This window comes from Propithecus coquereli, unplaced genomic scaffold (genome assembly GCF_000956105.1).
Source record: "Propithecus coquereli isolate 6110/MARCELLA unplaced genomic scaffold, Pcoq_1.0 Scaffold71, whole genome shotgun sequence".
In the NCBI taxonomy this organism is placed as follows: Eukaryota; Metazoa; Chordata; class Mammalia; order Primates; family Indriidae; genus Propithecus; species Propithecus coquereli.
Window position 1 is genome coordinate 10584557 of NW_012153174.1, and position 19543 is coordinate 10604099.

The following is a 19543-nucleotide window of genomic DNA, read 5'->3' on the forward strand; positions in this document are numbered from 1 at the left end:
TCCAACACCCCTTTATAATAAATACATTGCAAAAAACCTAAGAATAGAAGGACTGAATGCTTTGCCCCTACAATCGAGATCAAGGCAATGATGTATGCTCTCCCCACTTCCATCAGCAGTGTCTTGGAAATTCTAGCCAGGAATAGATGACATGAATTTAAATATAGAAAATTCTTATGAATCCACTAAAAAACAATTAGTACTAGGAAATGACTTCAGTAAGGGCTGCATACAATACCAATATACAAAAATCACTTGTGTTCTTTTATATACTGGCAATGAACAACTGAAGGTGGAATTAAGAAAATAATTCCGTTTTAGTAGCATCAAAATCAATAAAATTCTTGGGAATAAAGTTAAAAAAAGAAGTGAAAGTCTTCTACACTGAAAAATCCAAAACATGGAAATAAATTTAAAAAGATTTAAAAGTGGCACTATATCCCATGTACATGGATTAGAAGACGTCATATTTTAATACAACAATATTCCCAAAATTAACAAACAGATATAATAAAATTCCTGTCAAAATTCTGACTACCTTTTTGCAGAAATGCATAAGCTGATCCTAAAGTATATATTCAAATATAAAGGATTTAGAATTGCCAAAGAATCTTGGCAAAGGAGAAGTTGGAGGACTCACACTTTCATATTTCAAAACACTATAGTAATCACAGCTTTGTGGTATTTTCATAAGAATAGACGTGTAGAATACTGGAATAGAATTGAGAATCTAGAAATAAATCTCATTTATAGTTAATTGATTTTTGGTATGCTTTTCAACACAGTAAGATGTGAAAGGAACAGTTTTTTCAGTAAATGGTGCTGGGGAAACTGGTTATCTAATCCAAAAAATTATATTGGGTCCTTTTCTCACACTATAAAAAAAATTCCTTAAAAAGAAATCATAGTCGGCGCGGGCCCCGCGCCTCCTGGGCCTGGGCATTCGGGGGCCGGGAGGAAACTTCAGCTTCTCCAGTTTGGTAAGAGATGTTTACCAGTTTTTCAACTGGAGTTGGGCACATACGGGAACAGGCTGTGTTTCTGAATTCCCTGCTCTTCCTTCCTAGTTGCCCTCTTTACTGCTGTTTAGATGCAGATGTGATACCAGTCATCTTAGCCCCGGATTACCCAGGGAATGGAAGCTACACAGGTGGAGCAAAAGGTTGAAGGGATTATTGTCATTCACGGATGTGTCTGTGGAGTTCACCTCGGAAGAGCGGCAGCTACTGGATTCTACACAGAAGTACCTATACAGGGACGTGACATTGGAAAACTATAACAACCTAGTATCGGTGGGGTATCATGGCACCAAACCTGGTTTAATCTTCAAGTTGGAGCAAGGGGAAGAGCCGTGGATAGTAAACGCCAAGATTTCCAGTCGGAGCTGTCCAGAAGGCTGGGAAGAATGGTACCAGAAAAATCAAGATGAGCTTGAAAGCATTGAGAGAAGCTATGCTTGTAATGTGTTTGGAAAACTTCATCTGAGCAAAACCCATGTTTCTGCCAAACAAAGACTCCATAAGTGTAACACACATGAAAAAGGTTTCACACAAAACTCAGGTTCAAGCGGAAGCTATGTAAGAAAGAATCCTGATAAGTTCTATGGTTACGAAGAGCCATATTTTCTTAAGCATCAAAGAGCTCATAGCATAGAAAAAAACTGTGTGTGTAGCGAATGTGGGAAGGCTTTTCGTTGTAAATCACAGCTCGTTGTCCATCTTAGAATTCATACAGGGGAGAGACCCTCTGAATGCACTAAATGTGAAAGAGCCTTCAGTGCCAAGTCAAACCTTAATGCTCATCAGAGAGTTGACACAGGAGAAAAACCCTATTCATGTGGTGAATGTGAGAAAGTCTTTTCTTTCAGGTCCCAGCTCATCGTCCATCAGGAAATTCACATGGGAGGGAAGCCCTATGGTTGCAGCGAATGTGGGAAAGCGTACAGTTGGAAATCACGGCTTATTTTACACCAGAGAAGTCATACAGGTGTGAAACCCTATGAATGTGGTGAATGTGGGAAGGTCTTTAGTTTGAAGTCACCATTTGTTGTACACCAGAGAACTCACACGGGGGTGAAACCCCATAAATGCAGTGAATGTGGGAAGGGCTTTAGGAGTAAATCCTACCTCCTCGTTCACATCAGAATGCATACAGGAGAGAAACCCTATCGATGCAGTGATTGTGGGAAAGCCTTCAATATGAAGACACAACTCATTGTACATCAGGGAGTTCACACAGGAAATAATCCATATCAGTGCAGTGAATGTGGGAAAGCCTTTGGTAGGAAGGAACAGCTCACGGCACATCTGAGAGCTCACGCGGGGGAGAAACCATACGGATGCGGTGAATGTGGGAAGGCTTTCAGCAGCAAGTCGTTATACACCGGAGAACACACACAGGAGAAAGACCCTACGAATGCAGTTTGTGTGAGAGAGCCTTTTGTGGGAAATCACAGCTGATCATACATCAGAGAACTCACTCAACAGAGAAGCCCTACGAATGCAATGAATGTGAAAAAGCCTATCCTAGGAAGGCATCGCTTCAGATATACCAGAAAACTCATTCTGGAGAGAAACCATGGAAATGCCCTGAATGTGGGAAATCCTTCTGTTGGAATTCAGGCCTTCGTGTACTTCGGAAAACTCACAAATGAGAAATCAGAGTGATGAAGTAAATGTGGGAAGCTTTCTCACAGAGGCTGATGCTCAGGAGACTTCAGATGATAAAATAGACAGGGTTTATAAGCAGGAGGTCCTAAAATGCATTCATGTCAAAAAAGTCATATAGGAGAGAGACCAATGATATTTGGAGTGAGTTTGCAAAAGCTTTCAGAAATAAGTCACAAATCTTTGTCAACAAGAGAATATTGAAGGAATGAGGAGCAGTGAATGTACCAAGTGTAGTAGCATCATTGTGGAGATTCAGAGAATTCATGGTGAGAACACATTATAAATTTAACAAATCAGGAAAGCATTTCCCCACAGAATGTGTTACATGGAAAGTCACATTCCAGATTCGAAGCTGTGTTTTTGTAAACTAAAGAAAAACTCAATTATAAATAGTAGGCTTTTTTCCTGGTGAAGTATCAAGTTGTTTTTTGTTTTGTTTTAATATGTAAAAATGATGGTCAGGAAAAATGCAAGGAACGTTTTCTGAAAGTTAAGAGATATTTAGTGTGACTTTCTGAGTTAACACTGAAAAGCAATTTTTAAAATTTTGGTATTTTATTTTTTAATGTACCTTGTTATACATATATATTTGATAGTTTGTGGAATAACATTCCTCCATATTCTCCATATTAAATGCTAAATATCAATATTGTCTATTTCTTAGCAATATAGCTAAAATAACGTGGCTTATAACAAGTGAAAGGATGCAGTTCTCACTCCAAGTTTACTTATTCGGTAGTCTATGTAAGCAGGTCTGGCAGCTGTTACAGGGCTGTTGCTTAAGAGAAATCATCGTCATGAGCATTTATTACATTTTAACAGTTCAGTGTCTGTTCTCCATTGGCTGATGTGAGCACCCTTGTGTTCTCTGGAGGAATACCTGCCCTCTCTCGGGGGCTTCCTTGTGGTGGTGTCTTTCAGGTACCCTTTCTACTCACCACAGGTAAGTATTATAGCCATTGTTGAATACTGGCAACCTCTTTTTCAGGATTTTGAGTCTGTAATTCAGTCACACATGAACCAGAAAGGAATTGTGGGGACCCATTTATTCTTGTCCCAGAATTCTATTGAGACCATCAATTAATTCCCAGAATAACTTTGGATACTATCCCTTTTTGAACCTGGCTCTCTGGCCTTCTGTGTGCTTCCTCATATCTTCTCAATAAAAATGTTTTTGTTTAAAAAAGAAAAAGAAATCATAGACATAAATGTAAGAGTTAAAACAATAAAACTCTTCAAACATAGGAGTAAATCTTTGTGACTCTGGATTTGGCAATTGTTCTTAGATTCAACACCAAAACCACAAGAATCAAAAGAAAAAAATAGACAAATTTGACTTTGTCAATATTAAAATCATTTGTGCTGAAAATAATACCGTAAGGAAAGTGAAAAGAAAACTTAACAAATAGGAGAAAATATTTTCCAATAATGTATCTGCTAAGGAATCATATGCAGAATATATGAAGAATCTTTAGAATTTGAACTAAAAATATAAACGACCCAATTAAAAATTGGCAAAAGATCTGAATTGACATTTTTCCAGAGGAGATATTCAAATTGTAAATAAGCACAAAAAATTATTCTCAAATCATTAGTGATAAAAATGCTAATCGAAACCAAAATAAGATACTATTTCCCACTCTCTACCATGGCTATGATTTTGAAAAAAAAAAGCAGACAGTAACAGTGATTGGTGAGGACGCGGTTCTCAACTGCACTAGAGCACTCACATGTCGCTAGTGAGAATGTAAAATGTTGTAGTTCATTTAGAAAACTGCTCAACGCCTCCTTGGTAAGTGCAACGTGACGTTCTCATATGACCCAGCAAATTATACACAAGAGGAATGAAAACATGTCCACACGGTCTAAGAAACTTGTACACAGATGTTTATGGCAGCATTACTCTTAATAACCAAAAGTGGAAATAACCCAAATGTTCAACAAGTGATGAATGGAAGAAGAAAATGAGTTATGTCCATACAAGAAAATATTTTTCAGCAATAAAGAAAAAAGAAGTACTATTCATGCCACAGTAGAGATGAACCTTGAAAACGTTAAGCAAATGCAAGCAATCACAAAAGTTGTCAAATGTATGATATGATTTATGTTGAATGTCCAGAATGGGCAAACCTATACAAAGAGAAAGAGACTAATGCTTACCAGGACCTGGAGACAGGGAAACGAGAGTGACTTGTACTGGGTATAAGGTATATTTTTGGAATGATACAAATGTTCTAAAATTTGATAATGGTTACCGTTACACACCATCTGTGAGTATACTGAGATACACTGAATTGTGTGCTTTACACAGGTGCATTATATCTCCATAAGGCTGCTGTGGGAAAAAGGTGAATGGCACATAAAGGGGTTGTCAAGCTAGGGAACACATTCACTTATACATTAATGGCATAAGTAAAGCTGACTGTGACTAATGGCATTTGGAAGAAAGAAGCCTTATATTAATAATGGCAGAGAGGCATGTTTTTTACCTGATGACTGCGAGGTCATGAAGAATATTGGAGTTAAATTTAGCCTTGAAGAAAGAATGAGAGTTACAGTGGAAACGAAAGAGAGGCCCATCATAGGGAAGGGAAAATCCTGAAATCAAGAGCAAGAATGGAAACACAATAGTGCTATTAGCCGAAGAATTTATAAAATGTATTTTTTCCTAAGATTTTCAATAATTCTTTTGTTTTCACATTCTAGAAGACTGTTGCTCTTGTAATGATCTATTGAGTATTGCATGATCATGTTGCTGTGGGAAAACAGGTATGAAATATAGATGACTTTATGGGGCCCACAGAATGATACTCTCCATCATGTGTTCCGTAGACTTAGAGAGCCGTTAAAAGTTTCTAAGGACTAAGCAGAGTGAAGAAAATAAATTCCAGATAAGTGCCTAAAATAATACTCAAAAATTATTTAGCACTTTGTCCAAATTTTCAACACTTCCTGCTTTATCCTTCCTGTCAGTCAATGACCTTCCTTCTTATTTCACCTAAAAGGCAGAATTAAGCAAAGCTGCACACCACCAAATCTACCCACTGTCCTGGCGTTGTGCCGATGAACGCTGCCCCTCCTCCTGCCACTCTGGACCATTCTGCAGGTTTCTGTCCGAGCCCAGCCTCCCACGTCTGCACTAACTCCCACCCTTCTCTTCTGCTCAGTAGGTTTCTACAACTGTCCTCAGATGTGAGCCCTCTACTGTCTTCATACCAGCAATTCTACAAATATATACTAATTGCTTAAACCTTAGAAAAACATTACCGGTTTTATCTACTTATCCATTTCTCTGCTCCATTTAAGGGGGGAAAAAAACGACTTCTCCAAAGAGAAGTTGCCTACAGTAACGCCAATTCCTTTCCACCCAATCTCTCATGAACGCATTCCTAAGAGTCTTGTGCCCCCTCTTCACAGAAGTCTCTTATAAAGGATAAAAATAACGTCTATGTGCATCCAATAGTCAATTTCCAGTTTTCATTTTGCAAGACTCTCTGGTTTTCTCTCTCGCTTCTGTGGCAACTATGCTCTTTCTTCTATGCTGCTGCTTCTTGCTCCCTGAACTTGCTACACTGTTGCTCACAGGAATGGCAGCCCAGCCTTTTCTCTACCTGCAAACCTTCCAGACCCAGGGCATCTGGATGCTCACAGAGCATAACTTTTATTTTCAACTCTGGTTTTTCCCTTAAATCACACTGATATATACAACTCTCTACTTGCCCCTTGATGAGCATATCTAATAGGCTCTCATTGTAACATACCCAAAACCAAAATCTTGATATTTAATGCCAATTCCTCCTTTTCTAGACATGGCGACTCTCTCCTTCTAGTTCTTCAACTTAACTTTTAAATCTGACCCCTTTTCTTATGGAAAAACATTATAATGTCTCTCCCATCTTTCAGTGGCATTCCCTTAGAGCTCTTTCTTCACAGTCTAGCCAAAATGGCCAGTGTCAGACATATGTCAATTCTTGTCACTTCTCTGATCAAAAAACCTCCAGTGGTTTCCCAAGTCACTCAAAGTAAACTCATAAAGAGACCATGTGGAAAGGCAAGTTCTGGCCTGTGTTTATTTCTTTGACCCCATTTTCTACTAATCACCCCATAATTCACTCCATTCCAGAGACAAAGGCCTTTACTTTTCCTCACACTCTCTTAGACTGCCACTACCTCAGGGCCTTTGACATTGCACTTCTTCTGTCTGGAATATTTTCCCGCAAAAGTGGAAATGATCCACTCCTTTGTCCCCTTCAAGGGGACATATGGCAATGAGAAGTTTTCTGTCCCACAACCCTACCCATACTCTGCTTTCTTCTCCAATTTATTTTCTTCACTGTACTTTTCATATCCTGGAATGTTTAATTTATTTATGCCTTTATATGTTGTCTCCTGTCACTGGACTGTAAATCCCATCAGGACTTTTTTTTTTAAATCTGTTTTGTTCATTGCTGTCTTTTTGCCGCTCCGCCCCCGCCCCCCCCAAAAAAGGAATAAGTGTGTAGGAAACACTCAGTATTTATTGAACGAATATTCTTAAATTTTGAAAATAGCTTATATTTAGTGAGATTCATGGGATTAATGAAGATCAGAAGAGCTTTACCACAAGGTGATAATCGCTAGCTCGGCAGACGTTGTCTGTGGATGTTTGACAAGGGGCTGAGAGCGTAGGTCTAGGGCTCACCTGGGGAAGGAGGGAAGGGGCAGCACAGGGACGTGGAAGGGACCCTCGAAGCCCTAGGAGTGGGCATGATTGCAAGGCGGACGCTGAGGCAGAGGAAAGACGAGATGACACTGGAATCAAGAGCCAAACTCAAATCCATCTCTACTACTCTCTTCTACTCTCTTCCATCTCTTCTACTTTCTTTCCTAATTACCTGTTGTTATTATTGTCTGTCTGCTCCCACAGAAACAGGTGTAAATATTTTAAAGCATCAATTTACATCAAATTATTGCCAAATAATTTACTAATTGGGAATAATCGAAAACCTTTATCTTTCTAAAACTGCCTGGGTATTTCTATATTTGTTTTATTTTTCTTATTAACCAAAATCTTATCTCCAATTTAATAAGGATTTCATAGAATTATTTTTGACAAAAAGTTATTTGGTATACTACTTTTGCCTAGTTGTAACATTCAGCTACATTCTCCTCCTCACCAAGAGTGAACTGCATGTTTCTATGGTTGTTTTTTAATAATACACAGAATAAGCTCATATTTCCCCAGATTTTCCAACCCTTTTCATATTGGGTAGATTTAACATGGATTGATACAGAAAGTATTTAAAATCCTCGTGGAAAATTAGCTGGCTGCACAAAGAATGAAGGGATGGATGGAAGATTTTCAGGGTAAGTTAAGGCAAGGGAACAACTGCTACTTTACGAATAACATATCACTAGTGCTGCAGAAGTGGATTATTAAAAATAAAGCTCCTAAGGTAATTATGATGGAGTTACTAACAACATTTTTGGTGGAAGCATTTCAGGGAATTAAAATGGTTCAGTGAATAGCTTTTTTTTTTTTTTTTTTTGACACAAAGCCTTGCTCTGTTGCCCGGGCTAGAGCGCTGTGGCGTCAGCCTAGCTCACAGCAACCTCAAACCCCTAGGCTCAAGCGATCTTCCTGCCTCAGCCTCCTGAGTAGCTGGGACTACAGGCATGCACCACCGTGCCCGGCTAATTTTTTCTATATATATTTTTAGTTGTCCGGCTAATTTTTTTCTGTTTTTAGTAGAGACGGGGTCTCGCTCTTACTCAGGCTGGTCTCGAACTCCTGAGCTCAAACCATCCTCCCTCCTCGGCCTCCCAGAGTGCTAGGATTACAGGCGTGAGCCACCACACCTGGCCAATGAATAGCTTTTGCTAGTTTCTAGAGTAAGTGTTTGCCACAGGAAGCTAACTATGAAATGTTGAAAGTTGGAAGGGAACTACTGAGACCACATAGCTATTTCTTTTATATTGTAAGGAACCATGAATATAAGTTTTGTTCTATTGTGCTCCGATTTCATGACCTAGGAAAATACTCCTGGGTGAATTACTTCACTTAAATAGCACCCTGGTACATGACAGATATTGTAATGTGCCCTAACTGCTTGGATATTTTCCGTAGCCACATGCTATAAATTACAAATGCTATCAATAGCGTGCATGTCATCCTACTCATCCTTTATTACAGATATGTAATAAAATAACAACTAGTTTCTCAGCAATTTCCTATGATCTATTACCCTTGAGTTTTCCTCTTTATGATAGGTTCATCATATTTACTTCATTAACTACATAAACGCATTAGTCTTCTCTCAGTTCTCTTGGAGTTAAAACATGATTTGGGGCCCAATGATGGTCTTTTATAAAAAATATTTGCAGCATCATCTTTCAAAATCTGTCCTGATCATTGCCTCATGACTTTATAGCTAGTCTGACATCATTTGTGAAAAACTTTTCTCTATTTCATTGCAATATATATCATCGGGTTGACACTGGTAAGTAGGTTACTTACTTAAAAATCCAAAATGAATTAGTGGGCTCTCATTGATTTTTATTTTCTTTTAGTAAATACTCCATACACGCCATTAAATAAGCAGCCACAACAATGAAAACTAATGCATGAGTTATTTTTTGGAAGCAAACCATTCGGCTCCCTGCGTCACAAACGTTCACAGCCCCTTGCCTTTAGCACTTTGCCCTTAGGATCCAATGACAGATAAATAGCGACTCATTCTAAAGAATAGCAAAGAATATGTTTTGATTATTCTAATTCATATTTATTATCTGATGTGTGTATAAAGAGATGAAAGTGCTCTTTAAGGTACTCTCAAGTTTCTCTTTACTGATGCATTGTTAAGAGTGAAGGTGCAGTCTGGCCAAATTTATTTTTTCCATGCTGGAGGGACGTGCACAGATGACAAGAATGAATAGTCCTCCCTCTTGTCCACCATGTTCTGAAGTAAACCTGCCATATCTATGACTTGTACACGTTCACCAAAAATGTCTACATTAGAAATTAGTTTCCATACATTAGATACCATTAATTCTAGATAAATTTCTTTCACCTGAAAAAAGTGTCCAGTTATTATCATATTTTTAAGAAAGTGATTTGTATTTTATCTGACTTCTTTCTCTTTCCCTTTCAGGAATTGGAATTTTCAAATTTATTTGCTGTTCTTCACTGCATTCATTCATTCTTTGCTGCCAAAGTGGCTTGTTTGGACCCTCTGTTTTTAGGCAATCAGGCTACAGCTTCTGCAGCTACAGGCTCTGCTGCTACTATGAGCAAAGCAAAGTACACAACTTGACATACGGAGCTCCGCATTGTGCACCGTGACTGTGTAAACAGAATATATTTCTCATTTTAGACCCTGGGGAACCACGATATTACCAAGTCAACAGTGGAGTCAGATTAAAGTTTCAGCAGAAAAAAGAAGGTCGTGTGACACCTCAAAACACTTCTCTTCTGCAAGGCATCTGTGAATCATCCTAAACGAACAGAACAGCTTGTTCTCACTCGATTGCTTTGTGCCAGCACGTACCCTGCTTGTCCCCAAAGTGGAGACAAAGAATGAAAGACGTGAAGTATGTAAATAATATAAAAATTGTAAGCTACCTATAAATAAAAATGCCTATTAAATGGTTACTTCTGTATTTTAGATTATTTTGTATGACAGATACATGCTGGGCAGGACCATGAGCTATTGCCCTATCATTGTACTATGAGGGACGTAGGAGAGGCAAGAAAGCCCCACACGGCAGCCAGGCGCATGCAAAGCACTCGTCAAAGAAGAATGCACTTTAATGTGCTGCTGTAAACTTCTCCTTGTATTCTCATCCCGTGACTTGACACTGGCACTCCAATTTTGTTATCTCGTTGTAAAATATCCTGAAAAGCTTCAGAGGATAGTTATGTGGAGCTATGGTAGACACACGGTGAAATGGACTATTGTCCCTGGGATCGCAGTCACTGAAATGTTTTATTAGCTGCCAGAAATGTTTTAATTTAATTATATGTGATGGAACCATTCCTGAACCTCTTGTTGCTTCCTTCATTTTAAAAAGATTTATATTTTACCTAAGGAGATTTATTATCAATTTAAAGTTTCATAAATTTTCAGTGACCCCAAAAAATTTTGTAGAGAAAATAGTATCAACAAATATGTTGTGAGAAAAAAATCTTTGTAATTCTAATTCTGCCAGTTAATTGTGAACTGAAATGTCACTAGAAAGCAGTCTCAAAGTTATTATTTATGTTATCTAAAGGACATCTTTTCATTTTAGTAATATTTTATGAGGAGTTAAGGTGATATTTGAAAATAAAGGTTAAAATCTATATCTTACCTTGTTATGGAAAGTGATTAAATAATGCCAAACTATGCAGGTTATTTTGGATGTCTTCTCTTGGGCGTGTTCCAGTGCTGGACATTGGAAAGCATTGGTGGTGGGCACATGACTCAGATTCCAGATATTATGTAACGATATGTATAGCATGGAAAACCTTCTCTCTCACTACAGCTTTACTGAGATCTGCTTTTAACCAGCCAGCTGCCTATTAGAATAGAAAAAAAAAAAAAAAAACTTACTTTTTTATTGACACACATGCTCCCAACTAAACCAAAACATTAGAGGATTCCTTGTAAAGATGACCAAGTATCTAATAAAGTGATTCAATTTTCTTTTTTCAAATAAGAGAAAAAAGTCATTCAAGAGGGAAACAAAATTATTTATATAAAGAACATATTACTAATTTTTAAAAATTAACATCAAACTTTTTTCATAATTATTACAATTATTAATTCATTTTGCATCAGATTAATCCTTAAATACATCAAATTGAAAAGAAAAGGTGAAGGTTTATAATTTACGTGGGAAAGTGTTAAGTTGAATATGAGATACCTTCTCAAAAGAACTGGCGAATCGGACAATAAACAGTTTCAATATAATTTATTTTGACCATAAAACTAAATATGCATCTGTGGTTAGGATAGCGCATTGGAATTATTGCTCAGTGTGTTGATCAAACGCAAAAGTCGTTGTAAAATCAGAAGCCCACCAAAGCAGGTTTCACAGTGCACTTGTGAACTTACAGAGAAAGAGCAATAAAGGGAGTGGGATATGTCCACCTTGGGACAGAAAGCAGTGGTAGGCATTCATTACAGAATCTCTGCTATTAATTATAATTAAATCTCATTGTGCCCCATATTGGGGTGACATCAGTGTGCCCACAAGGTGATAATCTGGTTTGAAGGCAGTATGACATAGGCTAGTTATCCAACAACAAAAACAGAGCAAAACAACAAAAAAATAGTTTTAAAACTTTATGTACCTGTAATAGAATCATTTAAAAAATTAATATCCAATGTAAAAATTCTGTCTTAAAATTTAAAAGTCCAATTTGCTTAAATATCCATTTTGTTACATCAGTTATATCATAAAAATTTAGCCTGTGCTCATATGTATAATGAAGGAAAAGGTTAACAATGAGATATGTATGAATATATCTCTCCTTGTTGAGAGATATAAGTATATATTATACTTATATATACACATGTATATATATGTGTATATATAAGTATAATAAAATGCTGACTATTAATTATAATAAAAGAATAAGTTGCATTTACATACATTTAATATACTTTACATCATAAATTATAGCTTGATTATAACTTATGTGATTATTTTTGATACTACTGATAAAAACACCAACAGGCCTAAACTGCTATTTAACATGATTAGTGGAACAGCAATCAATTAGGAAAACACTCTTCTGATTTTCATCAGTTTAGCAATTATTAATAGTTTCTAATGTTTTCTTTACAATGTGATGATTAGCCATTGTTATTTGTCACAACTTGGATTACTTGAATGAGAAAGTTTAGAAAAAAACAAAAATACTTATAAATTTCTATTTCTCATGTAATTTAGGTTTAGATGCATGAGATTTATTTATCAAATCCTAGTTTGTACATTGAACACATTTTAACAGCAAAATGCTTAATTAATGTGTTAACCCTTCCAGTGCCTTGGGATGTGTGTGTGTGTGTGTGTGTGCGCGCGCGTGTTTGTGTGTGTGTGTTGTCATTAAAGGGTTCATTACACTGTACATATTGCAAGCTTAACGGGGAATATTTTAGGTATTTAGGTCAGAGAACGGAGTTCAAAATCATTTGAAAACTGTTAACTACTATAATAATGTCTTTTGCCTGATAAAGAATAACAATTCATTTAAGCCGAAGTATATTACAGCAAGGGCATTTTTAATTCGTTATATTGCAACAAGAATTTATTTCAAAAAATACTTTAATAGATAATGTAAATGTAATTTGTACCCCAACGCTTACTGTCCAACTTTTTTTTAAAGGAGAATAATCAGGTAATCAGGTCTTGCCCATATTTCAGGCATGTACCAACTTACAGTTTTAAAACCTTCATTCGTAAAACTGTCATTCAGCAAGAAAAAAAGCAATTTCTTGAAAATAAATTTCAAGTCCATATTAGCCATGCAAGCAGATAAATTTTCCTTTGGGTGCACTAGTTTATAGATCGACTTTTCCCTCATTTACAATGACAGGGCTTGTTCATAAACCTTGTGTACATTGAATGCTGGATTTGCGAGAAGTTTGATTTATCACTGAGGAAAAGTAATGATCGTAACAATAATTTAGAATTACTGCTAGAAGGCAGCAGTGTGGAGAAGCTTTAAAAGCACAAGGATGATCTTGTGCTTAACTTTTTAAGGTAAGTGCAGATGTTTGGATATTAATAACAAACATTTTGCTAGTATTAATACTGCTGTGCTCATGAGTTCTCCTTAAGGTTGCTTTATTCAGACCTCTAAATGTTTTGTTTATGATTTATTCTCATTACTGAATACTTAAAAATCATGTCACTTATTTGCACATTTGAATTTGTTTTTGAAAATAAAATATTATAAATGTTATATATTTTATACATATTAAAAAGCAATGAAAATACCAGAAATATAAAATGTAAATATATTTATTTCATTTTTAATTGTTTTGTTGGATGTTTGGAAAATGTAAATTAATATCTGTGACAAAAACTTGTCACTTTGTTCTTTCAGTTCATTAATGTACTACTAATAAAACTGTACCTTTTTTAATGAAGCATACTGGAAAATAAAAACAAATACTTTTTATTACATTTGTGTTTTCATTTCTTTGGATTTGATTTATAGGTTTTCCCATATGTTTAAAATATGACCCTGAAAGACTTAACTACAGTGAAAAGGGTTAAAATATGACCTGTCTCTAATGGAGTACAGCCCATTCGGGACATAATCTGTTTAGTTCACCAATATTTATGGACATGAGCTATGTGACTCCTAAGATACCCCAAAGTTCGAAGAAAGGTACTATTTGTCAAAATAGTTAAACAACCATAGAGTTACAGCTTTTGAAAGCATGACAACTTTGATTCTTTGTAATGTATTTATCAATTTTAGTGCTCTTTTTTTAGATACTATGAGATTTTCTACATAGACAATCGTGTCATCTGCAATAGAGGCTTTTATTTCTTCCTTTCTGTGCTGTAAGTTTTAAATTTGGCTTCCTACCGTATTTCACTGGTTACTAGTTTAATACTAAAGAAGATCGTTGAGAGTAGACATCCTCGCCTTGTATCTGATCTTGGGGGAAAAGCATTCAATCTATCGCCACTCTTTACCTTTACCGGTATCTACTCAAGCTAAAGGGAAGGCAAAGATGAGAAAATGTAATGTAATGAGCTTTTGCAAATAATTACAAGAGAACAACAGAGATAGCTGGCAAGTTGTCATGATAACATTAAACAGGGATTTGCAGTACAGTAAACATGTAGCTTAAAGACATGGGAAAACACATGAGAATGCAATTCTGCCTGAGATTTTTGTGAGAGAAACCAGGGCTGAAAGAGAACATTGGACACATACTGTGAAAATAATTTACGCTATGACGAGGAGTTTGACACTTAGTCAACTAGCAGTTGGAAAATATTAGAATATTTTAACCAAGAAAACTACATGAATAGTTTTTTTATTATTTCAAAAATTATCTTTATTAGCAATATGAAGGATATAATTAAAAGCAAGGAGAGAGATTATAATTTTGAGAACAGCTAAAAATAAATCAACCCTCCATAGTTAGTTAAATTCTCATGATAACTAATATCTAACAAAGAATATAATTAGAGAAAGAGAATAAAAAATAAATATCCAGTGTAATAGTGTGTAGTTTCATTATAAATAAATTCCAAATGAGAATATGGAAAAGTGTAAATATTTTCTTAAGTGCACTTATCTTTGTGAAGAATCTAAATTAGCAAATTTGGAAGATGAACTGTCAGCAGGTTAGTATTTCCAAGAGACTGTGTTTGATCACAGTTTACATTGCTTTCTGTTCATAATAAGTAGAATAGAATAAGCTATCTACAGGAATATCTTATGAATTTCCAAAAGGTTAATGAGAAAAACAACAGGGACAGACCTAGAGCAAGGGAAATACTTCCTGAGTGAGAGGTAGCCGTTGCGTTGGGCAAATAGTACAATTAAGCAATCACAAACTGTCCAAGAAAAATAGAGAAACTATTCTCACCAAAGAAAACCATTCCAACAAAAATGTGTGGATTATTTAACAAAGTAAGAGCAAAATTGATGTTGATGGAACTGATAAACTGATCCAAACTTGTATAATAATGCGTCTCCAACTTAATTATGAAATGCCACAAAGATAGAGCTCTCTCTCTGAAGGACATCTTGTTTTCAAAGTGTTACTTATTAACAAATAGATTGGATGACAGGGAGAGTTTTATCATAGTAAAGAATTATCTCAAATGATTCGTGTTATGGTAGAGGAAGATGAAAATATTGCCTTAAAATAAAAGTAATTTTTCGCTATTTGAACTGTATTTCTTATTTTTTTCAGATTGATTTTGATTATTTTAGCATAATCAAATTAATCTTTTGAGATTTCAAGATCCATCCAAGTAATTAAAACCATGGAAATTGTTATACAGATACAATAGAATTTTTGAATAAGAAAAAAAAACTTTCATTGTTAAAGAACTTTATACATATGTAGTCATGAAAAGTATTACAAACGAATAATATTTGAAGACCTATGTCCTCTCTTCTGTAATTCCATAGTTGGCCTGTCCAGTGGCTTTGTAGTGATTCAACCTGTTATGCTGAACTATATTTTCAAGAATTGCCTGTCTTCTAGTTTTCCATGTAGGGCAGCCACAAGAGACATTTTGCACAATATTTAGAAGGCCATTAAGCAGCAACCGTAGTGTTTTTATGCTTGGTAGGTAGGTGCGGGGACACCAAGTACTATTGTGACTCATTCAGGCGTTTGCCCAGCTGCTGGTCACGTTAATGGAGCAGCAGGCAGGCTTCGGTCCAGCTACTCACCACACCACTAAGCCTTTCTTCCGCTTCTCTGACACCTCGGCAGGTGCACGTTTAGGTCCTCTCTCCTGAAGAGGAACCACATCCTTACACGGAAGGTGAGAGATGACGTGGTTTCCAGTCCCACTTCAAGGCTCCCGGATCATTAGTCCATGCGTATGTGTTCTAGTTTAGTTTATTTGTGCTCTTCCCCACTTGACAGCCAAACTCTCTTCCCCATCGCCTGCCCCGCCCCAGAGACAAAGACAATAGCCTTGCAGAGTCTATTTAACCAGCTTTCAAAATCGGGTAAGGTCAAGTCCCTGTAATAAATAGCTTTATAGATACAGATATAGATGGTATAGATACAGATCAATCAATCAATCTCCTGGTTGCAGTGCATAGTGTTTTATCTGCTGCAAAATGTTTATGAAAATATGAATTACCAAAAAGCCATAGCAAATATTTTTAAATCTAGATGGCAACTGTTTATTTTGATGCTTTTCACAAATATGGAAGTCATTCAATTAACCTCATTGATTGTGGAAATTTCTGAGTGCTCCATTTTTCATAGCTGAAAAGAACTGTCTGTAGGTGGAAGAGACAAACTCAGAGGATCTCAATCAAAGGAAAATAACTTAGAATTTATGATCAGTCAGAAACTTAATGCTACAAAGAACATTAAGGATTATTCCATTCTCATTTGACAAAAAAGAAAAAGGAACCAAGGGATCACTGTTATCATACAAAAATCACACAACTGGTAGACATTAATATAATCTGAAATATGACAAATAAAATTACGAGCAAAAAAGCACCCCAACGAGGTGCCCAGGAATAAGTTTGTATGTAGGATGTGGAGTAAGATCCAGGAATCTTGAAATCCATATCACTTTATAACCACCACCACCAACAGCAAATGACACATGCCGGTTTATTTTTATGAAGAGAATTTGAGACATTTTAGTTAGTTTAGCCACGTTATTGCCAATTTTCTATGACCTGCCTTTTATAAAACTAATTTATTCATTAAATGTTTTTCTAAAATCAGCTTTCAGTTTTGAATTTTTAGGGCAAAATTTGGTTTAAAAGAAAGCATTGACAATAGCTAGATCATCTATAATCTTTTAAAATAAATTATTTGGAAATAGTATATTTAGTTACACATATACAGTTAAAAATATTTGGGCAAAATATTTGAATATATTATCCAACTAGATTTTCCAGAACCAAAGCAAATTTTAGAATGCTTTCAAATTACTCAAAGGGAAAAAAGTGTTAGAATTTACATTAGGATCTAAGTCTTCTAACCCACAGATTATTTTGAAATCATTATAAAGCATAGTTTCATATCTAACTTTCATTCATTTTTTTCTTGTGATTTATAAGACTAATTATTCTATTCATCTTTATTAGCATTGAAAAATATTGATTTATAAACATAGAGCATCAAAAATATGTGACTATAGTACTGAACAGAAAATAAAACATTTTTGTTTTGAAATACTAGATGCCTAAGAATTTGCAAAAAATAATACGTAGAATTCCCATGTACCCTCCCCTAACTTCACCAAATGATAACATTTTACATAATTATACTATAGTGTCAAAACCAGGGAATGGACATTATTATAGTGTTATTAACTAAACCACAAACCTTATTCAGATTTCATCAGGTTTTACATGCACTTGCATTCTGGGCGCTGGAGTTGCATGAAATGTTATGATGTGTAGAGATCTTCCGTGGCCACCGCAACGAGGATGCAGGACAGTTCCATTAACACAAAGCAATTCTTCCGTAATATCCCTTTACAGTCATTCATTCCCACTCATGGTAACCCCTGGCAACCACTGATCTATCCCCTGCCACTATAATTTTGTCATTTTGAGACATTTACATACGTGGAATTATATAATATGCTACATTTTTTAAATGACTCTTTTCACTCAGCACAATGCCCTCGAGATCTTTGCAAGTTGCATGCATCCATTCTTTTTACAGTAAAATAGTATCCCATTTTATGATTATACCACAGTTTATTCCTCACCCATTAAAACATTTGTTTCCAGGTTTTTCCTATTACAAATAAAGATGATAAGAACATTTGTGTACACATGTTTGGGTGAACATAAGTTTTCATTTATCTGGGATAAATGACAGCAGTCAAACTGTCCCAAAGGAATCAGTGAGATGGCAGCTGCTAGGTTTCCTTGTCACACTTCAATAGATTTTCTGGTAAGGAACTAAGGAGTCCAAATGGATTTATACAGATTATTTTTCATGACATAGCAGGCAGCATAAGCTTCATATTATTTTCCTTTGCCCCCAAGTCCTATGGGAGCAAAGCATGCTTGGGCTCAGGTAACAATTCATGGCACAGTGGGTCTGTGTGAGGCTGAGGAGCTTAGAAATCCCCCAACTGTGTAAGGAAACTGCTCTCAAGCCTACCCATTGTCCCTGCTGGAGGGGGAGCTATCTCTGTTACTCTGAAATGTAAGCAGATCTTCCTTGGGGAAGGCAGGAAGAAGTTACTATCTTTACCATCAGAGAATGTCTCTGGGGAGGACGAAGTTCTCTATTTTTACCATTTGGTGATAAGAGAAATGTATCTTTAGCTATAAAGCATAGCTGCTTTCTATGCAGTCATGCTTGTGTGAGGATTTGCAAAAATCTTCCAAGAGGTAATTCACACCACAAGATGAGTAGAAGTCATTGAGATGTGGTTCTCAATAGTCAACAGACAAATGTCCAACTGCTGTGTTGTATAATGTGCTTAACTTTATAAGAAATTGCCAAGGTATTTTCCAGAGAGGATGTAACAATTTGCACTCCCACTAGCAAGGCCAGAGGCATCCAGTTGCTCTTCATCTTATGCAGCACTCAGGATTGTCGATATTTATTTTAGTCACTCTACCAGGTATGTAGTGTTTTTTTCATCATGAAATTAATTTGCATTTTCTCAATGCATGATAATATTGAACATAGACACTAGCGAGTATTGGCCATGAATATATCCTCTATGCAAGGGTGGCTGTTCAAGTCTTTCATTCATCTTCTAATTGAAGATGCACATATTCTGGAAAAACAAGTTCTTTGTCAGATGTGTGATTTTTACACACTTTCTCCCAGTCTATGGCTTGTTTTTTAATTCTCTTAGCAGGTTCTTGCACATACCTTATATTTTTAAATTTGATAAAATCTAATTGATTTTTTTCTTTACAGATTTTACTTTTGGAATTTATGTACTTCTGTATGTATATATGTATCTACATGCTTTAAGCTTTTTGTTTTTAAATGATTATAGATTCACGGGATGTTGCCAAGACAGTATGTAGAGTTCCCTGGTACTTCATCAAAATTCTACCATGGTCACATCTTACTTAATTATAATATAATTTTAAGCCTAACAAATTGACATTGGTAAAAAAGTGTGTCTATAGTTTTAAAAAATTCTATCATATGTGCACATAAGTTTAACCACTGCTGCAGTCAAGATTC

At 35.9% G+C, this 19543-nt stretch overlaps 1 protein-coding gene and 1 pseudogene across 2 annotated transcripts in view; both read left to right on the forward strand.

The window, feature by feature from the left end:
• The window catches only part of LOC105824046, a 28271-nt pseudogene extending 25618 nt beyond the window's left edge, over positions 1-2653 (forward strand).
• The window catches only part of SNTG1 (syntrophin, gamma 1), a 362225-nt gene extending 351016 nt beyond the window's left edge, over positions 1-11209 (forward strand). Inside the window, exon 17 of one of the 2 annotated variants that reach the window (XM_012661402.1) lies at positions 9800-11209. In XM_012661402.1, the coding sequence (XP_012516856.1) occupies positions 9800-9961 (162 nt within the window). In that variant the 3' untranslated portion in view covers positions 9962-11209. The remainder of the gene's footprint in view (positions 1-9799) is intronic. The other variant, XM_012661403.1, reaches the window with a different exon arrangement.
• Positions 11210-19543: the final 8334 nt, after the last annotated feature.